Source organism: Pongo abelii, chromosome 16 (genome assembly GCF_028885655.2).
Source record: "Pongo abelii isolate AG06213 chromosome 16, NHGRI_mPonAbe1-v2.0_pri, whole genome shotgun sequence".
Classification (NCBI taxonomy): Eukaryota; Metazoa; Chordata; class Mammalia; order Primates; family Hominidae; genus Pongo; species Pongo abelii.
The window spans coordinates 52,393,029-52,414,283 of NC_072001.2; the positions used below are offsets into that span (position 1 = coordinate 52,393,029).

Consider the following 21,255-nt stretch of genomic DNA (forward strand, 5'->3'; position numbering starts at 1 on the left):
CTCTTGGATTTGGCAATTAGGAGTTCATTCATGAGCTTGAAGAGAGAACGCCAATAAAGAGATTAGAAGTTAGGATGCAAAAGTTAAATTGAAGAAAAATGAGCAGATTCTGGCTACGTGTTCAAGAAAGTTGGTGCTAGTGAAAAGGAACCAGAGTAGTCCTTTGAAAAGATTTCAGAGTTAAGGGCAGGGACATTTTATTCATTTGACCTATAGGCCCAGAGATGGGAGCCTGTGAAAATTTCAAAGGCTTGCAAATGTATTTAAACTTTAATATTAAGATGGTGACAGTAAAATTTGAAAATAAAATATACAGATTAGCAGATATTTAACAAATAAAATATTATGCTAACTTTATTATTTATTAAATTTATTATTTTTTTCATAACATCTAAAAACAATTTGATATTTTTTTACTTTGTAACAATTCCCAAGAATGTACACGATTTGCAGAAAATTTACAGCTAGGGGTGGGCGTGGTGGCTTATACCTGTAATCCCAACACTTTAGGAGGCTGAGGCAGGTGAATCACCTGAGGTCAGGAGTTTGAGACCAGCCTGGCCAACATCGCAAAACTGGGTCTCTACTAAAATTTACAAAAATTAGGCGGGCATGGTGGCACATGCCTGTAATTGCAGCCACAAGGGAGGTTAAGGAACAAGAATTGCTTGAACCTGGGAGGTTCAAGACCCTTGACAATTTGGCCCTAACTCTTTTTCCACTCTCTCACTATTTTGTTACACTTCCTGTTCCAGACATACAGCTCTAGTTTCAATCTTCTGAACATGACTTTTGAATCTTTGCTTCCATGGCCTTGCGCATAGTACTTTTATCTCTCAATTAGCATGTTTCCATCTTTTCTACCTATGTCAACTCTACTCATCCATCAAGATATAATTCAAGCTCTATCTATTCCTCAAATCCTCCCTTGACCACTTCTTTCTTCTGAATTCCTATTTATTTTCCTGTTTTTTTTTTTTGCAATTGGCATATACTGCTAGGTATCACTCATTTTATTTTTTCTGTGGAAAGAGAAAATACTAACTGAATTTTTGTATATATTTATTAATATCCAGTTAGGATATCATAATTAAAGTAATCAGATCAAGTTTCTAAAATATTACTGGCTCTTGTTTTCCATTCCCAAACACCTGAGAGATACTGTACACTTAACAAGTGAAACAGTGGTCTGTATATCCAGTATTTGTATCCTACAATTTCCAAAGTGTGTTTTTATTATGACCTTACTCCTCCTTACTGTCCATATTTCACAAAAAGAAGTTATCCATTGGGTAAGAAGATCTTAATCCATTACCAAAGACATTTTTAATAGTAATTAATAACAAATCCCATATGTTCTATATATTTTGGACATAATAATGTAAAATGTTGGTACAAATAGTTTCTCTACACTCAACGATATTATATTATTAAAGTCAGCTGTATTTAAAAATTAGTAGACTTTGTATTTTAGAACACTTAGATTTACAAAAAAAAGTTGAGCAGATAGGCTGGGCGTAGTGGCTCACGCCTGTAATCCCAGCACTTTGGGAGGCCAAGGTGGGCAGATCACAAGGTCAGGAGATCAAGACCATCCTGGCTAACATGGCGAAACCTCGTCTCTACTAAAAATATAAAAAAATTAGCCGGGCGTGCTGGTGGGTGCCTGTAGTCTCAGCTACTTAGGAGGCTGAGGCAGGGAAATAGCACAAACCTGGGAGGCAGAGCTTGCAGTGAGCCGAGATTGCGCCACTGCACTCCAGCCTGGGCGACAGAGCGAGACGGTCTCAAAAAAAAAAAAAAAAAAAAAATTGAGCAGATAATAGAGTTCCCATAAGCAATCTCCATTTCCCCCCACAGTTCCTCCATTATAAATATCTTGCATTAATGTGGCACATTTATTACAATAGATGAGCCAATATTTATTTATACTATCAGTTTATACTAAGGTCCACGCTTTGCTTTGTATAGTTCTATGAGTTCTGACAAATGTATATCATGTATCCACTATTACAGTATTACGCAGAATAGTTTCACTGATTTAAAAATCCCCTGTGATTCAGCTTTTCATCCTTTTTCTGCTCGCCTCAAGGCCCTTGCAACCACTGATCTTACTGTCTCTAAAGTTTTGCCTTTGCCAGAATGTCATATGGCTGGAATCATACAGTATGTGGCTTTTTCAGACTGGTTTCTTTCACTTAGCAGTATGTACTTAAGGTTCCTCTTTTCTTTTTGTGGCTTCACAGCTCAATACCTTTTTATTGCTAAATAATCCTCCAATGTATACGTGTACCATAGTTTGTTTATCCATTTACCTACTGGATATGTTGGTTGAGTCTGGTTTTTGATGATACGAATAAAGCTTCCATAAATAGTCATGTTCAGGTTTTTGTGTGGACATAAGTTGTCAATTCAATTGGGCAAAAACCTGGGGGCATGACTGCTGGATTATATAGTAAGAGTATGTTTAGTTTTTAAGAAACTGCCAAACTGTCTTCCCATGTGACTGCACCCTTTTGCATTCCCACTAGTAATGAAAGAGTTTTGGTTGCTTTGCATCCTTGCCAGCATACAGCACTGTCAGTTTTTTGGAGTTTAGTCATGCTAATAGTTGTATAGAGGTATCTCATTGTTGTTTTAATTTGCAATTCGTTTTTAAATAATTTCAACTTTTATTTTAGATTCAGGGGGTACATGTGCAGGTCTGCTACCTGGGTATATTGTGTGATACTGAGGTTTGAGGTATGATTGCTCCCATCACCCAGGTACTGAGCATAGTACCTAATGGTTTTTGAACCCTTCCCTCATCTACTCCCCGCCAGTAGTCCCCAGTGTCAGTTGTTCCCATCTCTATGTCCCTAAGTACCCAGGGTTTAGCTCCTACTTATAAGTGAAAACATGCAGTATTTAGTTTTCTGTTCCTGTGTTAATTTGCTTAGGATAATGGCCTCCAGCTGCATCCATGTTGCAATTCCTTAATGATCTATGATATTGAGCATCTTTCCATATGCTTATTTGCCCTTTGTGTATCTTTAGTGAGGTGTCCAGATTTTGCCCACTTTTTAACTAGGTTTTTTTTTCTTATTGTTGTTTTCAGTGTTTTTTGTATATGTTGGATATATTAATATATTTTTTGCATATATGTATATGTCAGTGTATTTTAGTGATGTAAAATGAATGGAATCTATAGGCTTAAACATAATATAAATATATAATGGTTAAGATTTCCCACTCAACAATCCAGGCTTGACAGAAAATCATAAAATGTATTTAAATTTAAATGTTTTTTTCTTTGTTGATACTAGTTCTTAGTTTTAACATGCCGAAGAGGGTATATTTGATCAAGGACAAGATTAAATGTTCTGATTGGCTAACCATCAAACTGCTGCCTCCACTTTTTTTTCCAACTTGAAAGTAATATTTAGTTATCATGCTAGCACAGCCATATTAATAGATACCCCTTCAAAACTTTAAATATAAAGCTTTAAAGGTTTCAGGAAAAAGAAATATTAATGATGCTGAGATTGGTGGGCATGGATTCTGTGTAGTGAGACACTAAAAAGTAATTTTTCAAACAGAAAAGTTAAAGCACTTTAAAATCACAAAGCTATTGGTAATTAAAAAAAGAATTAGTATCAATTTCTGAAATACAAGATTAGAGGGACACCTAAAATTCTGAAAGATTTTAGAGAATTTTTTTAAAAAGTAATTGCAATTTAGATCAAAGTTCCCCACTTTTCATTCCAAGTGTGATACGGGTTTAAATAATAAACAGACAGAAAGGTTTAGATAAATTCATGAATTATTGAACCAGAGGATAAAAAATAGGGAAGCTATTTAGGGCATAGTCTCTAGTGTGTAAGGGTGACATCCTAAATAATAAATTTATGCTATTGTTGACAATATTGCTGACAAGGCTAAATGGTCAATGTGCTTGACATATTGCCTGGTTTTTCATGTTCTATTACGTGAGCTGATTCTCTCTCTCTCTTTTATTTATATTTTTGAACTCTACCATTATGCTATCATGGACATTATGTCAACAATTTGATGCATCTATGTAATACGCTTTAAATCTTTGGGAATAAATTTACTGAGTGCTACTTATGTGAACAAACTTCTCTTAAGCACTAATGGAAATCCACAAAGAAATACAGCCTCTTCTATTTGTTTTATGTGAGGCAACGAATACACTGTAGACAAAAAGACCAAGTATAATTAACTTATATTGGTAACTAACTTAATATCTGCATATTACATATTTTTCTATTATGTTTTCTGAGCAACTTTGTGGCTTCTGATTTGGAGGGCAGGATTTCATAGTTAATACCTCTTCTTTTTTTTTTTTTTTTTTTTTTTTTTTTTTGTGAGATGGAGTCTAGCTCTTGTTGTCCAGGCTGGAGTGCAATGGTGAAATCTCGGCTCACTGCAACCTCCGCCTCCCAGGTTCAAATGATTCTCCTGACTCAGCCTCCCGAGTAACTGGGATTACACACACCCACCATCATGCCTGGCTAATTTTTGTATTTTTAGTAGAGATGGGGTTTCACCATATTTGCCAGGCTGGTCTTGAACTCCTGACTTCAGGTGATACTCCCGCGTTGGCCTCCCAAAGTGCTGGGATTACAGGCGTGAGCCACTGCACCCGGCCCATAGTTAACACTTCTATAAATATTTGTGCATATTGAAAGGAACATCACTCCCCACACTGCAACTGAACAAAAGAGTGATAATGTTAATTTCTTTATTCTTGAGCTTTTCTTGAATAAAAGAGGGTCATAGGACATGGAACAAAATAGACTAGAAAATAGGGTTGATAAGGTACTGATTCTGCCAACACTGCTTAATGCTCTCCCCAAGCAATTGTCTTTTAGATATGTTGATTTCCCAGTGTGAATGGTATTTTTAAAATATGTCGAGCAATTAAGAATATAAGTCTATTCTCATCTCAGTTAAACGCAGAATCTTTACAAAGAATTTTTGGTATCCTTAACCCTAATATGTGGAGGGATAAGATTTAAAATGTTCATCACCTTATTTTTATTTATTTATTTATCTATTATTTTGAGACAGAGCCTCACTCCACCCAGACTGGAGTGCTGTGGTGTGACCTCGGCTCATTGCAACCTCTGCCTCCCAAGTTCAAGTGATTCTCCTGCCTCAGCCTCTCAAGTAGCTAGAATTATAGGAATGCACCACCACGCCCAACTAATTTTTTTTTTTTTTTTTTTTTGGTGAGATGGAGTCTCACTCTGTTGCTTAGGCTAGAGGGCAGTGGCGCCGTTTTGGCTCACTGCAGCCTCCGCCTTCTGGGTTCAAGCAATTCTCCTGCCTCAGCCTCCTGAGTAGCTGAGATTACAGGCATCCGCCACCACACCCGGATAATTTTTTGTATTTTTAGTAGAAATGGGGTTTCGTCATGTTGGCCAGGTTAGTATTGAACTCCTGACCTCAAGAGATCTGCCTGACTCGGCCTCCCAAAGTGCTGGGATTACAGGTGTGAGCTACCACATCCAGCCATCACCTCTTGTAAAGTGCAGTAAAGAAATAGTGGGCAATAGACAGGCAGGGGATAGAGGAAAATGTTTTGGGAGTGGGGCAATATGAACCTACTGTCGTGACTGGAGTGAAAAGGGAAGATGTCTGCCTATCATAATTAATAATAACTCTATCAGTCAACATTTATGTTTTACAATTGTTCTGTAAAAGAAAAGCCAGCAAACATTACAGATTCCAGTCCCTAATAATGGATCATGAAAGACACTCTAAGCTTGCGCATCCGCATTCTCTTTTTATCTAAAAGAAAATATATTAAATAAAGGGAGGAATGGCCGAGTAAAGAGACTTGAAGGAAAATATTGACTTCTTAATGATATTTTACAATGCTACGATCTTTAGAAACCAACTATTCCATATGTCTTTCAAATATTAGGTTGGTGCAAAGGTAATTACAGTTTTTGTCATAAAAGTAATGGCAAAAGCCACAATTACTTTTGCACCAACCTAACTGATACATTTATTCCATTTTGGAGGTATTGCAAATATGTTGAATCAATGAATTTCTTCAGTATTTTTCATTGTATTAGTACAAAGTTAACCTAATAGTATTCTTCTGCATGTTATTTCCCTTTGTGCTTCCTTTAATGCAATGAAGTTGTAGTTACCAAATAGAGTGCTCTAAAAGGGCAAGGCTTGTCTGTGAATTGAGCCTAGCATAGAATTGGCTCTCAGTGAAGATCTGTTGAACATTACATGAATGCATCAACATCATAATCCTTCATGTGCTTGTAAGCAATTATTAAAATGTCTCTAGCCTATTCAGGCCTGTGTTCTTCAAAATTCTTCAAAATATACGGACGTGTTTGCTGTTTCTATTAGGTTTTAACTTCTGGTGTCAGAAACCAGGGCTGTTTTTCTTAATTTGTGTCCTAAAACCACAGTAGGGTTGTATGCATTGTGATAATGCTTAATAAATATATAAAAAGATTAATATGCATTCATTTGCATTTTCTTAATAAAACCCAATTTCTAGATGAGTAGCTATGAAACTCTCAACTGGACAAACTCTGACTAGTGTTAAGTATAGTATATTGGGAAAAGGGCTTCTATATGCAACATATATGTGAGGCAAATGACAAATATTAGCTGGGCTACATTAAATCCCAATGACATGAATAGAAATTTTATTATCCAGGTAGCAAAAATTAAGTCAAAAAAGTAAGAGAATGAAGTGAAGGTATGGGGCAAAACAATTAATTTTTTCTTTAAGTCAATATTTTAGAAAATAGCTTTTGAAGGCCTAATCACACAGATAATTGACACTTCGACTTTCCTTTGCACTGTGTTAGACATAGGTAAAAGAATGTCTCAGGACTGTACCTTCATGTAGAAAATGTAATTAATAGCAAATTGCATAAAAGTACACTAAAATTTTAATTCTTACATCATTTTAATAAATTTCTTGAGATTTTACTTTATTTAGCGTGTCATTAAAACACAGGATTTAAGGAAGATATATATAATAAACGAAAATAGTAAGTTACCATTCTTGTGTAAACACGTTTTGTAAATACTATTTCAACAAAGATTTAAAAGTTAATTACAAAGGTATAAAGTTATGAAGTATTATATAAACAGGATTCATAATTTTGTTTTAAATGGTCTTTTCATGTATCAAAATACTATCAGTTTAAAACAATCTTTTTTTTTTAAGGCAGTAGGCTCTGTTTACCATCATTTACAATTGCTTTAATTAGAATTTTCTTCACTTTCAGTATATTCAAGAGATATTCTGTTGGCAATAATTTTTAAGATAAAGTTTATCCAAATAGAAAAGTAATTATATAATAATTAAGAGCCAGAATGTCTGGGTTCAAATTCCAGTTCTGCTACTTATCAGGTATAAGAATTTGGGCAAATTTCTTAGTTTCTCTGTGCTTCAGTTTCCTGATCTGTAAAACTGGGATAACAAGACTACCTGCCTCAATCTGTGGTTATAAGTAAATGAATTAATACATAAGAGCAATGCAATAATCCTTGGCATGTGGTATGAGTTCAATAAACATTAGCTATTATTATTATAGTAAATTAGAAATTTAATTCTAGAGAATAAAAAGCTGAACTCAAATATGTAACTATTTACTTGATACAGACACATTTTCTACAAAATAAAAAACTGTCAGTTTGCACTTCCCTTATATAATGACTATTCTGGTGTTTGTGTGTATCTGTTGTGGGTCAGAGGTCTTGGGCTGAGTAAATAATCACATTAAAAATTTTAAAAACTTCTGATTAAAACAGAAATAAGAACAAATGGCCATTCGTGGATCATTTGCAAAGCTGAACGAATACTTGACATGTCTTTCTGTGATTCCTTGCAGATATCATGGAAATCAGGACAGTGGCAGTTGGGATTGTGGCAATCAAAGGGGTGGAAAGTGAATTCTATCTTGCAATGAACAAGGAAGGAAAACTCTATGCAAAGGTATTGATAATTGATAGCTTAGGCTTAATTTTTAAAACTCATTTTTGTCAAAATATCTCACCTTTCTGAAAAGTAAAAATGGAATTAATTTATCTCCAACTGCATAATTTAATGATTTTATTAAAACACTTTATACTCAAACGTTAAGAAAAAATGTTTTCTGTGTGACTTTGGACAAATGGCTTGTTCTTTGGATTTTGGTTTCTTCATCTGTAAAATGAGTTGAACTAACTGACCTCTAAGGATCCTTCCAGCTCTAAAATTCCATGTGCATTTTAGATATTTAAAATCCAAAATTTCCATTTGCCAGTATTAAAGCTCTTTTTGTTAAAGTTCACCCAATTTGCACATTGCTGACATGAAAATTCTTGGGAAAAAATCTTGAAATGTTTAGTTCATTCATCAACATCAATCTCACAATCATGGGCTTTGAACTGTAATTATTCACATTGTTCCCACTTCACTACAATGCAAAATATGTAACAGTTCATCCCACCATAATAAAATATAATTGGCTTTCCTTTGTATTCCCACAGCTCAGCATAATGCCTGGAACAGGCTAATTATATAATGATACAGGTTTAATTGAATGAACAAATGGTTGCATGGATGAACAAACAAATTAACCTTTTATCTTCCATTACCATTGAAGACAATGTAGAAGTAAATAAAGAAAAGTTGTGAAACAAGTCTCTCACCTGAGGGAGGCAGAGGTTCTGCTAATTATACTAAATTTCCAGTGGTTAAAGAATGAGTGATGTGAGAATAGTAATATGAGGCCTGTTACTTAGGGGGAAATAGGTCCTAATTTAAAGAATAGTTGACATGAACTTCCAAAAAGCTACACATATTTCATAGCTAGCTGTGTATTATGTGGTGTTTTATTTCAAATTTAAGATACCTTTTTATGCAAATATACTACATAAGTATAGCTCATAGCTAATAAACCACATTAGGCCTGCTCAATCTGAGGGTTAAAAAAAGTTGTGTATATTTCAATTCTACCAAATATTACCTGCTTACTCTTTGTTTAATTGAGCCTCTTTAAAAATCATTTGGATAATGTTTGTTTGTTTGTTTGTTTTAACAGAAAGAATGCAATGAAGATTGTAACTTCAAAGAACTAATTCTGGAAAACCATTACAATACATATGCATCAGCTAAATGGACACACAATGGAGGGGAAATGTTTGTTGCCTTAAATCAAAAGGGGATTCCTGTAAGAGGAAAAAAAACAAAGAAAGAACAAAAAACAGCCCACTTTCTTCCTATGGCAATAACTTAATTGCCTATGGTATATAAAGAACCAGTTCCAGCAGGGAGATTTCCTTAAGTGGACTGTTTTCTTTCTTCTCAAAATTTTCTTCCCTTTTATTTTTTAGTAATCAAGAAAGGCTGGAAAACTACTGAAAAACTGATCAAGCTGGACTTGTGCATTTATGTTTGTTTTAAGACACTGCATTAAAGAAAGATTTGAAAAGTATACACAAAAATCAGATTTAGTAACTAAAGGTTGTAAAAAATTGTAAAACTGGTTGTACAATCGTGATGTTAGTAATAGTAATTTTTTTCTTAAATTAATTTACGCTTAAGAGTATGTTAGATTTGATTATCTGATAATGATTATTTAAATATTCCTATCTGCTTATAAAATGGCTGCTATAATAATAATAATGCAGATGATGTTATATAAGGTATATCAGACCTACAGGCTGCTGGCAGGATTTGTCAGATAATCAAGCCACACTAACTATGGAAAATGAGCAGCATTTTAAATGCTTTCTAGTGAAAAATTATAATCTACTTAAACTCGAATCAGAAAAAAAGAATATTCTCAAAAAAATCTATTATGAAAGTCAATAAAATAGATAATTTAACAAAAGTACAGGATTAGAACATGCTTATACCTATTAACAAGAACAAAATTTCGAGTGCTGCTCAAGTGGAAAGGGTATTGCTAAAAGGATGTTTCCAAAAATCTTGTATATAAGATAGCAACAGTGATTGATGATGACACTGTACTTCATCTTTCTTGCCACAAAATAACATTTTATAATTCCTCAAAGTAAAATTGAAAAATCTTTAAGTTTTTTTCAAGTAACATAATCTATCTTTGTATAATTCATATTTGGGAATATGGCTTTTAATAATGTTCTTCCCACAAATAATCATGCTTTTTTCCTGTGGTTACAGCATTAAACTCTATTTTAAGTTGTTTTTGAACTTTATTGTTTTGTTATTTAAGTTTATGTTATTTATAAAAAAAAAACCTTAATAAGCTGTATCTGTTTCATATGCTTTTAATTTTAAAGGAATAACAAAACTGTCTGGCTCAACTGCAAGTTTCCCTCCCCTTTGTGACTGACACTAAGTCTAGCACACAGCACTTGGGCCAGCAAATCCTGGAAGGCAGACAAAAATGAGAGCCTGAAGCAATGCTTACAATAGATGTCTCACACAGAACAATACAAATATGTAAAAAATCTTTCACCACATATTCTTGCCAATTAATTGGATCATGTAAGTAAAATAATTACAAATATAAGTATCTACAGGATTTTAAAGTTAGAATATATTTGAATGCATGGGTAGAAAAGTATCATATTTTAAAACTATGTGTATTTAAATTTAGTAATTTTCTAATCTCTAGAAATCTCTGCTGTTCAAAAGGTGGCAGCACTGAAAGTTGTTTTCCTGTTAGATGGCAAGAGCACAATGCCCAAAATAGAAGATACAGTTAGGAATAAGGGGCCCTGAATGTCGTCATGAAGGCTTGAGGTCAGCCTACAGATAACAGGATTATTACAAAGACGAATTTCCACTTCAAAAGTCTTTCATTGGCAGATCTTGGTAGTACTTTATATGTTCACCAATGGAAGGTCAACATTTATCTAATTTAAAAGGTATGCTAACCATTGTGGTTTTAATTTCAAAATATTTGTCATTCAAGTCCCTTTACATAAATAGTATTTGGTAATACATTTATAGATGAGAGTTATATGAAAAGGCTAGGTCAACAAAAACAATAGATTCATTTAATTTTCCTGTGGTTTACCTATACGACCAGGATGTAGAAAACTAGAAAGAACTGCCGTTCCTCAGATATACTCTTGGGAGACAGCATAAATGGTATTCTGAACTATCACCTGATTCAAGGACTTTGCTAGCTAGATTTTGAGGTCAGGCTTCAGTAACCGTAGTCTTGTGAGCATATTGAGGGCAGAGGAGGACTTAGTTTTTCATATGTGTTTCCTTAGTGCCTAGCAGACTATCTGTTCATAATCAGTTTTCAGTGTGAATTCATTGAATGTTTATAGATGAAAGAAAATACATAATAAAACTAATCTTCATTTTAAAAGGGTAAAACATGACTATACAGAAATTTAAATAGAAATAGTGTATATACATATAAAATACAAGCTATGTTAGGACCAAATGCTCTTTGTCTATGGAGTTATACTTCCATCAAATTACATAGCAATGCTGAATTAGGCAAAACCACTATTTAGTGGTAAATCCATTCCTGGTAGTATAAGTCACCTAAAAAAGACTTCTAGAAACATGTACTTTAATTATTTGTTTTTCTCCTATTTTTAAATTTATTATGCAAATTTTAGAAAATAAAATTTGTTCCAGTTACACACACTTAGAATTCTAGAATCTTAAAACTGTAAGGGGTCTCCATCCCTCTTACTCATTTGTAGTCTAGGAAATTGAGATTTTGATACACCTAATGTCATGCAGCTGGGTAGATACACAACTGTCACAAGAGTCTAGATCAGTTAGCACATGCTTTCTACTCTTAGATTATTAGTATTATTAGCTAATGGTCTTCTGCATTTTTTTGTTTTTTATTTCTATTGAGATATAGCCTTTACATTTGTACACAAATGTGACTATGTCTTGGCAATGCACTTCATACACAATGACTAATCTATACTGTGATGATTTGACTCAAAAGGAGAAAAGAAATTATGTAGTTTTCAATTCTGATTCCTATTCACCTTTTGTTTATGAATGGAAAGCTTTGTGCAAAATATACATATAAGCAGAGTAAGCCTTTTAAAAATGTTCTTTGAAAGATAAAATTAAATACATGAGTTTCTAACAATTAGAAAGGAAAAAATTAAAATATGAAATAACAAAAGTTAACAAAAGATACTTTCAAAGCAGTGAACAAAACATTTTGACATAAGCCATAATATAAATTATAATATAAAAATATAAAAATCATAGTATAAATTGTCAGCCTTTGAGTTGGCTACAAATTCAATTTAATGACACAAGAGAAAGGATGATGGAGGTAAATTCTTTGGGTTTCTGTCTCATAGAGTTTGCTCTTCTGGTTCTCTAGACTGCCAAAGAACATAAAGATGTATGAGGGGACCTAGCTGTAGTAAAAGCAATCCTATAACAACAAAAACTCTAAAACAGTGCCCCTCATGAGATTTTCTACTGAAATTTCTCTAATAGTAGAGGTATAAAATAAGTTAGAGAATAATGCAAAGGGGGCCCACCACAGACAGAACATTTCTTTTCTCTTAAGACTCATGTAATTTTTGCATCTTACTCCATAATATATTTGTGGTTGCGTTAATATGACAATGTCTGCAATTAAACACCAGTAAGCAAAATTGATACATCAGAATGACTTGCAGGGCTTATCATGCAGTTTCATTTACATCCCTACCCCACTGCCATTTACCTGAGTGTGAATGAGACACAAGAGATTCTTTGCCTCCCATAATCCAACTTTACACATAAATAACACAAGGCTAAAGAAAACCAAAACTCAAATTCACCATGCATAGGAGTGATAACAAAAATATTTAACAGTCAGTATGGGTGATTACTGGCCAATCAGAATACATCACTGATATATCGAAATGGATGCAGGCCACTATGACTAACTTGTGGGTATCATTTCTATGATCACTCTAAAACAGAATTGGGAAAATATCTATTAACTGGTCTCTCTGGTTTGAATTCTCAATATGTACCTTAATATGAAATAGCTCATTAAAACTTCATGTGTAACTATTTCAGCATTGTTGTCAGCTACTCTTTATTCCACTTCTGTACAGTATTTATTCAACCAAGCTGCTGCTTTCAATGAAGGTCACTTGTTCCTTCAGGGACACATATACTCCCACCTATCCTTTAATTTTGAATGGTTTGTCAAGAAAATTTACTTTCTCTTGAGTTGAAAAGACTTGACAGGAAGCAAGAAATAATATAGTCCTAGCCTCTTTCTAGTAACATCTGATTTTTCCATTCTCAAACTACACATCTCAGGGAACCAGATATTTACTCTCATCTGGGAAAATGCCTTTTCTGTTTTCCTTTTACTTCCTGGTTATCATGTGGTTGCATTTTCCAAATTCTTATCATTGAATTTATGAGAGCCTATCCAAATTTATTTTCTTTCATTTATATTCTAATAATTGAAATGTGAGATGAAAATAACATTTCACTTATGAAAAACCCTTCTCTTGATGAATCCTTCCATGTGTTAGTTATCTATTGCTGTGTAACAAATTAAAACTTAATGGCTTGAAACAAATATTTGTTTTCTCATAGTTTATGTGGCTCAGGAGCCTGGGCATGGTTCAGCACAGTGTTTTTGGTCAGAATTCCTCATGAGGCTGCAATCAAGGTGTAGACCAGGGCTGTAGTCATCTATCTCAATATTCAACTCAGAAAGGGATCCACCTTAGATCCTCACTGGCTGTTATCAGGACCTATCACTTCCTTACCACATGGACCTCTCCATAGCACTGCTTACAACATTACAGTCTGTTTCCCACAGAGCAAGAAATCAGAGAGTGTAAGATAAAGTACCCAAAATGGAAGCCACAGGTTTGTTTGTTTGTTTTAATATATATAACCTAGTTTCAAAAGTGATGTTACCTCCGCCTACACTCATAAGGAGGGTATTATACAAGGGCATACATACCAGAAAGCAGCGATCACTGGAAGCCATTTTACAGGCTGCCTAATCCAAGTCATCAACTAGATGTTTTTAATGTCACTGCCATAAACTGGGATTCTACAGGGTCTAATAAGACTAATTCATGGCTTTCAGTGGGCATCCATTCAGCAGAGAAAGAGATGAAATATGTATATTCCCTGTGGAAACATTCTTGATTCTTTCTTGAGGGATACTGCGTGGTCCATTCCTACACAGGATAATTAAGAAAAGGTTTGAACCAATCTGGACTTCCTATTAGCCTGAGATGTGGCTACTTAGAACTCCCAATGTAGCTGGAAAACTAACAATATCCCTTTGCCTCCACATGAAGCAAATTACCCTGCCATCAGACTCAATGTGAAGATAATCCTCCCTGTAGCTGCCCTACCTCAAGAGAATAAGATCATAGAGGCCAGCTGGAATTCCTCTGGGCCATAGAGTGTTTTGTTCTAGATGCTGAAGGCAATCAGCCACCATTTACCCAAGACCATCTGAGAATAAGACCTAAAAAGACTTGAAAACAATTGATTTCAATGGTAGGTACACACTGGTATCCCCTGTTCTCTATATATCTATAGATATATAGATATTTATAGAACAGGAGATACATATATATATATAGAGAGAGAGAGAGAGAGAGACAGAGACAGAGAGAGAGAAAGAGAGAGAGAGACAGAGACAGAGACAGAGAGAGAGAGAGAGACCTAGGCCCCAACGCAGGCCAATTACATCAGTGTATATGACAGGTGGCCCATGCAGTGGTATTTTAAAAATTCCCCAGAAGATTCTAATGTGCCTCTGCAGTTGAGAACTAATTAGGTAAATGCAAACAACAACAAAAACCAAAAAACCTCTTCAGAAACTATGCCTGCTTCTTCATTTTTGTCTCTTCTTTAAACATCTTGAAAGGCCTTATTCCCTCCCAGCCCCTCCTGCCCCTAGGTTTTCCTAGATGCCTCCATATTTTCTGCTATTCATAACTGGGGCTCACAGGAAATGTAGACACTAGAAAGAGAGTTACAACTGTTTTTGCATCAGAATGATTATGGAATACAAAGTGCACAAGTTCTCCCTCCCCCACCACAGTCCAAACAGAGCAGCCAGAGTGATTCTGTTAAAATATATTTCAGATCATGCATCCTCTGTTTAAAATTGCAATTGTTTTCCATATTCTTCAGAATAGGAGCCTGTCCTTCTAGTGGCTAAGGAGTGGCAATGGAAGAAGGTGAGTAATTAAAATCTTTGTTGCTTAATTAGGTGGGCAAAACAACAAGAAAAAGTAATAAAAATCTAGAGAAATTATGCACTTAAGTTGTTTGGCAGATATCACTGAATTCTCAGTTCATTTTAAAGAAATGGATACTGGATACTATAGACAATATTTAATGGGTATAATCATTATTAGAATCATACTCAGAGGAAAAGGCATAGCTCTACATCGAAAAATGACGAATGTACCTTTTTATGTTTGAAGTAAATATATTTAGGGCATGTACATATCACCTTAATGATTCTCCACTTGACTGAAATTTTTCCATTAATCAACCAACTAATAGATACAACCAGGCTAGATGAGAGGGCTTCTACTTTACTATCGCTTCTTTATTATATATCTCCTATTGTTGATTATTTTTGGTTATTTCAATTTTTTTACTAAGATAAATATGAACAATTTATATATGCTTCTTTATATTTCTGATTTTCTTAGGATGATTACAGGAAATAAAATTGAAAAACTGATTTTCTGAAAGTTTTTTCCAGAATACATTCTAATCAGCAGTGCCGGGAGTAAATATTCTTATTTTTATACTCAAAATTTAGTCAGCTCTTATTCTTGTCTCTCCTTCCCTTTGACTCTGTGAATATGGTAAATCACCAACACTCAGCTAACTTCTTTCTCAACATCCATTCGGATTCATCTCTTTCTTCATCCTCCTACAGCTTTATTACTTCATGCCTAGAATTTAGCAGTAGCTCCTTAATCTTTCTTGTTTCAAATTCCTTCCATCTCATATGCTGCCCAATTCTTTAATCTTCCTATAATACTACTTTGACTATTTCAGTCGCCAATTGAAGACCCATATTGGCTCTTTTTTGCCTATTGGGTTTAGTTTAAATCTCTTAAACTAGCATCCAAAGCTGTCAAACAATTGGCTCTAACTTGACTGTCCAATCTTCTCACTGTTCAATATAAACCTCACAGTTTCTTTAGTCCATTGTATTTATCATGATTTACACAAGTTTTAAATTGATTCTGCCTCTGAGTTTTGTCTATACTGTCCCCACTGCTTAGAATATCTCTACTTCCTACTATCAATCAATCCATACCCTGCTCTGCTCTTAAGGACAAAGCTCAAGTTTAATGAGCTATTCCCAAACTTGCCCCTGCCTTATAACAATTTTTTTCCTTCTCTGAATCCTATTGCACTCTAATATAGTAATTGATTGCACGCACACACACATATGCACACAGACACACACACATATATATGCAATGTTTTTGTATATGTGTCTTCATCTACTTCAGTTAAACAAGCATATATTGACAATTCTACCATGTTTGTATCAGGCACTGTATGATAAATATACGTTGAGTGTGATAAAAGTAAAAATAACTATTGCCTTTTTAAAATTTACCATGGAATCTGGTAAGGAAACAGAACCTCAAAAAGTACTTAATACTATTAATACTTGCTTATTAACTGATCCATATTAATAATCTATTGATAAAATATATAATAAATTTTACATACAAAGATCTTTCCAGTCTTGTCATCATGCCTACATAATCTTATCTATTGCTATACAAAGGTCTGCGTTATATATTGGCAAGGTCCTTTAGAATCTGTTTTTAAAAATATCTTATTTAACAAATGCAGCAATCACTATGTGAGGTAAAAACACATCTATACTTTTAAAAAATTCTGTCAGTCACAGGTTTGAAAGCACAAGATATTTGATAGCATTGATAGTGATCCTAGTCCTGTATACAATTTAAATAGAATCCATCAGGAAAAGCAAGAGATCAAAACTTTTTGCTTTTGAGGTACTTCATCTCTTATCCTTGAAAGCTTAGTGTGTTTAGCAATTCATGCTCATAGGCCTTCTTAGAATGAATCATGTAACATTTTTCAGCTTTTCTCCCTTTTCTTTATTCCTGTCTGTCATTGTTTTCTAGATGACAGTGCTTATCTGAATTCAACTTTAAGTTTCTATAGTTAACAGCATTGTTAATTTTTCATATTTATCATTTATTGTACATGTCACTCAACTAGCTACTCATTTGTCCAACTTTTATGATATTGTTCTATAATGAAAAAAGAAAAATGTTACTTTTTGCTAATAAATCTTCCTAATTAGCTCCATTCACTGTTTCAAAAATAATATTGGAATTTTTATTCCCTTTCAGAAGAGAAATATTTACCATGCCTTAATGTTATTAAGGTTAAATCACAGGTGATATTTTATTGTCTTCTAAATACTTCATTTTCAAATTTTCTACATTAATATATACGATCTTTATTATCAGAATAACAATAGCAAATGTGGTTTAAAAAATAATCTTCACATTCAGTTTTTATGGAGCTGGAAGAGTGGGATGTTGGTGCCGCACTGATGTAATAAATAGCATGGTCTTCTACATGAATGATCAAACATGGCACCCACATTGCTCATCTCATTCAATTAACTAAACTTACTGAAACTCCATAATTTCATAATAATGTAGTCATTGTTACCATATTTTAGTGGTGACTGTGTCCTGAATCTTCTTCTTGAATCTGTTCCTTTATCCAGTAATCACCAAGATTGCTCAACTCTTCTTACCTAATGTCCCTCAGTCTCATCTCTTCCTCACTACTTTCATGACCTCATTAAATTGTACCTAAAGCTTAGCAATAGCCTCCTATCTGTTTTTCTGTTCCAAGTCCTCATTGTCTCAATTCCTGTTTAGTTACCTAATATTCCTAAAATATCATTTAAACTACGTCAATTACCAATTGTAGAACCCATGTTGTCTCTCTAGGGCTCACTGAATTTGGGTAAAATTCTTTAGACTAGAAATCAAAACCATCAACAAATTGGTTCCATCCATCTGGTCCAATCTCCTCACTGTTCACAAACTTCATAGTCTCCTTAGGCCATTATTCTCATGTCATTTTGTACACACACCATACTTCCTTGTGTCTCTGGGATTTGTCTATATTGTCTCTATCATCCAGAATGTCTCAGCTTTTCACTATCAATCCATACCCTGCTCTGCCATCAAGAACAAAATCAAGATTCTCCTCTTTAATGAATTATTACCAGACTTGGTCCTGCCTTACAATGATTTTTCTCTTCTATAAATTCCCACTGCATATCAATCTATGCCATTAATCTAGCATTTAGAGAATTTTTATCTCTATCTCAATAGAGGATGGATAGGCATACCTGTATGTCTATCTATCCATCCATCTACGCTTATCTACTTAAGCAACTAGGCATACCTGTGTGTCTATCTATCCATCCATCTACACTCATCTACTTATGCAACACAAATACACACACACTTATGTTATATATGTCCACATATATTTCATACACAAATATATTTCAGTTACACAAATATATAAAGGGGTCTGTATATGTATGTAGGTGTATATATATGTGTGTGTGTCTATGTGTGTAGTCAATAGTACAGTGTCAGGCACCATAATAGTGTTAATAAAATCCATGCTTCAAAATTTAAAACAATTACATACCTATAGATATATAACCAATTTTATGAGGATCAGATTTGGAACACATGAGCCTTTGGAACCACTAAGAACCATAAGTGATAGCTGACAGACTGTCAGGAAAAAAACTTCCTAAGTCTTTAGCATGTCAGTTGTAGAGCACATGTATAAGTTACCATTGTGCTTTGACCCTAACAGCAATTTTAATGCTTGAGTCTTAAATATAAATATGCATATATTAAACAACTGCCAAACCAGTATCATCTCTATTGCCTTAGTGGGACACACACACACACACACACACACACACACACACACACACACGCACCCTAAACATACAGTCAGCAATAAATTCAAAAAATTCAGTTGAACAAAGAAATGTATATTGTCAAGAACTGCAATTTCAGTTTTGTTTTTGTTGCAAACCTTCTGGTTGACTTCATTCTGTGTTTAACAAGGTCCAGTATTGTCCTGGAAGTCCATGTTACAAGATGGACTTTATGAGTGAAAACTTTTCCTAACATTTTGCTAGATTTATACATTGCACTGATTTACTCTAATGAAAACTTAGCTGTCCTCTTAGGATACTGCTTCCCCTGCAATCCTCTCAGTTGGAGGCTCTTTTATTTTTCCTTACACAGTATTCATACCACAGTCTAGAGGTGTGTGGTAGGTATATGTATGCCTACTACACATTCTATATAACTTATTTAATCACACTTGTTGGTTATGGTCTGTCTCTCCTTACTAGCCCATAAGTTCCATAAGGAAACGGATACTGTCTGTTTTGTTCCCTTATGTATCCAAAGCTCCTTTAAGAGTATCTGTTAAGCACTCAGTAAATATATTTAATACTCAGGAAATATAAGGACTCAGTAAATGTTCATTGCACTCAGCAAATATTTATTAAACTAATGGACAAACCAATTCCAATTCAGTGACAGAATAATAAGCACACCTCACTGCAAAGAGTCATTCTAATACCTAAGCATGATACAAATGTCATTGTTGCAAGTGAATAGAAATATATCACATTGTTTTGTGCAAACTGATGACTAAATCTCTCAGGTATTCAAACTCTTATCGTTCACTTCTCCATAACACAGCATTTTAATGTCATTTAGTATAATATGCTAACAATTCATTTCATAATATAATGGAAACCCGCTGTTTCAAAATTAAACCCAGCCCCTCTGATACTGCTACCAACCAACAGACCAATATATCTGGGGGAGGTATTTGCAGGTGATCTTATGGTAGACATGGAAAATTATCTTGGAAGTTAAATAACTTGAAATTGCTTGGTGAACATGGCATCAAACCAAAAGAAGAGAAAATGGGTTTGAAATATACATATTCTCCAAATTATGATGAAATCTAACTCAAAATAATCTGAATAGTTCTGTTAAATTTCTACCAAATTTCCAGTTCTTTGGGCTACTCTGTTCCTTATGTTATTCACTCTGCTTCTGTTCATATAGTCTTTCTCTACACAGTATAAAATACAACTAACAACAACACAACTTAACAAATTGCTACCACATTGGGAGTTTGTATGTCTGACCATCTTAATAGCATATTTCTGGGGTTTCCTCACTCCTTAGCTGTGCAAATTTCTTGGTTTTCTTTTAATGATGTATAATGAAAAACATAACGTGGAAATTTTACTGGCTTAGTTCTCAAAGTGCTATTTTATATCCTGCTTTTAATGGTTTCTTTTTTATTATCCCTGAGCATTGCTAATAGTGAAGAGGTAGCAAAATTAGAGGCGCAAACTAAAATCCGGGCTGGGCATGGTGGCTCATGCTGTAATCCCAGCACTTTGGGAGGCAAAGGTGGACAGATCACTTGGGGTCAGGAGTTTGAGACCAGTCTGGCCCACATGGAGAATCCCTGTCTCTACTAAAAATACAAAAATTTGCTGAATGTGGTGGTACATGCCTGTAGTCCCAGCTACTTGGGAGACTGAGGCAGAAGAACTGCTTGAACCCGGGAGGCAGAGGTTGCAGTGAGCCAAGATCCCACCACTGCACTTCAGCCTGGGTGACACAGCGAGACTCTGTCTTGAAAAATAAAATAAATAAAATAAATAAATAATAAAATCCAAGTAGCTCTTCATAACATATGGAATCCTAAAGCATCTGGCTATTACTTTAAATATTTCTGTAACATGTCATTTGCTAAATATCACCTAGTACTTGTGTATGAGTAACTACTGGGTTTCTTTTTATCTTTTATCTCCTTACAGTGCCAAGTACAGTAATGTGTACTAGGTACATAAAAGTACATGTTAGTTGAATATAAGGATTTTTCTTATTGCTTGTGGTTTAAGCTATAGTTTATAAAAATAATAAGACTTGTTATTGTTTTAACCTTAAAATCTGACAAAGAGAAAAAATTGAATTTAGAAATTGGGGGAGAGGTATAAAAGTAGTTTTTAAAAATGATCTTTGAGTTCAAAAGCTTAAATGGTATTGTACCACAATAAAGAAATTAACATTAAAACTTTAGTCTTGTAAATAATCTAACAATACACTGTTTAAGAGGAGCTGGCTTATAAATTATGAGTCATTCCAGATACT

The 21,255-nt window shown here is 34.2% G+C and overlaps 2 protein-coding genes across 7 annotated transcripts in view; one reads left to right on the plus strand and one right to left on the minus strand.

Moving 5' to 3' along the window:
- The window catches only part of FGF7 (fibroblast growth factor 7), a 63,980-nt gene extending 54,181 nt beyond the window's left edge, over positions 1-9,799 (plus strand). Inside the window, exons 3-4 of the mRNA NM_001132149.1 lie at positions 7,881-7,984; positions 9,075-9,799. Of these exons, the coding sequence (NP_001125621.1) occupies positions 7,881-7,984; positions 9,075-9,269 (299 nt within the window). The 3' untranslated portion in view covers positions 9,270-9,799. The remainder of the gene's footprint in view (positions 1-7,880; positions 7,985-9,074) is intronic.
- The window catches only part of FAM227B (family with sequence similarity 227 member B), a 305,085-nt gene that overhangs the window by 140,818 nt on the left and 143,012 nt on the right, over positions 1-21,255 (minus strand). The gene's annotated exons all lie outside the window — the stretch shown is intronic.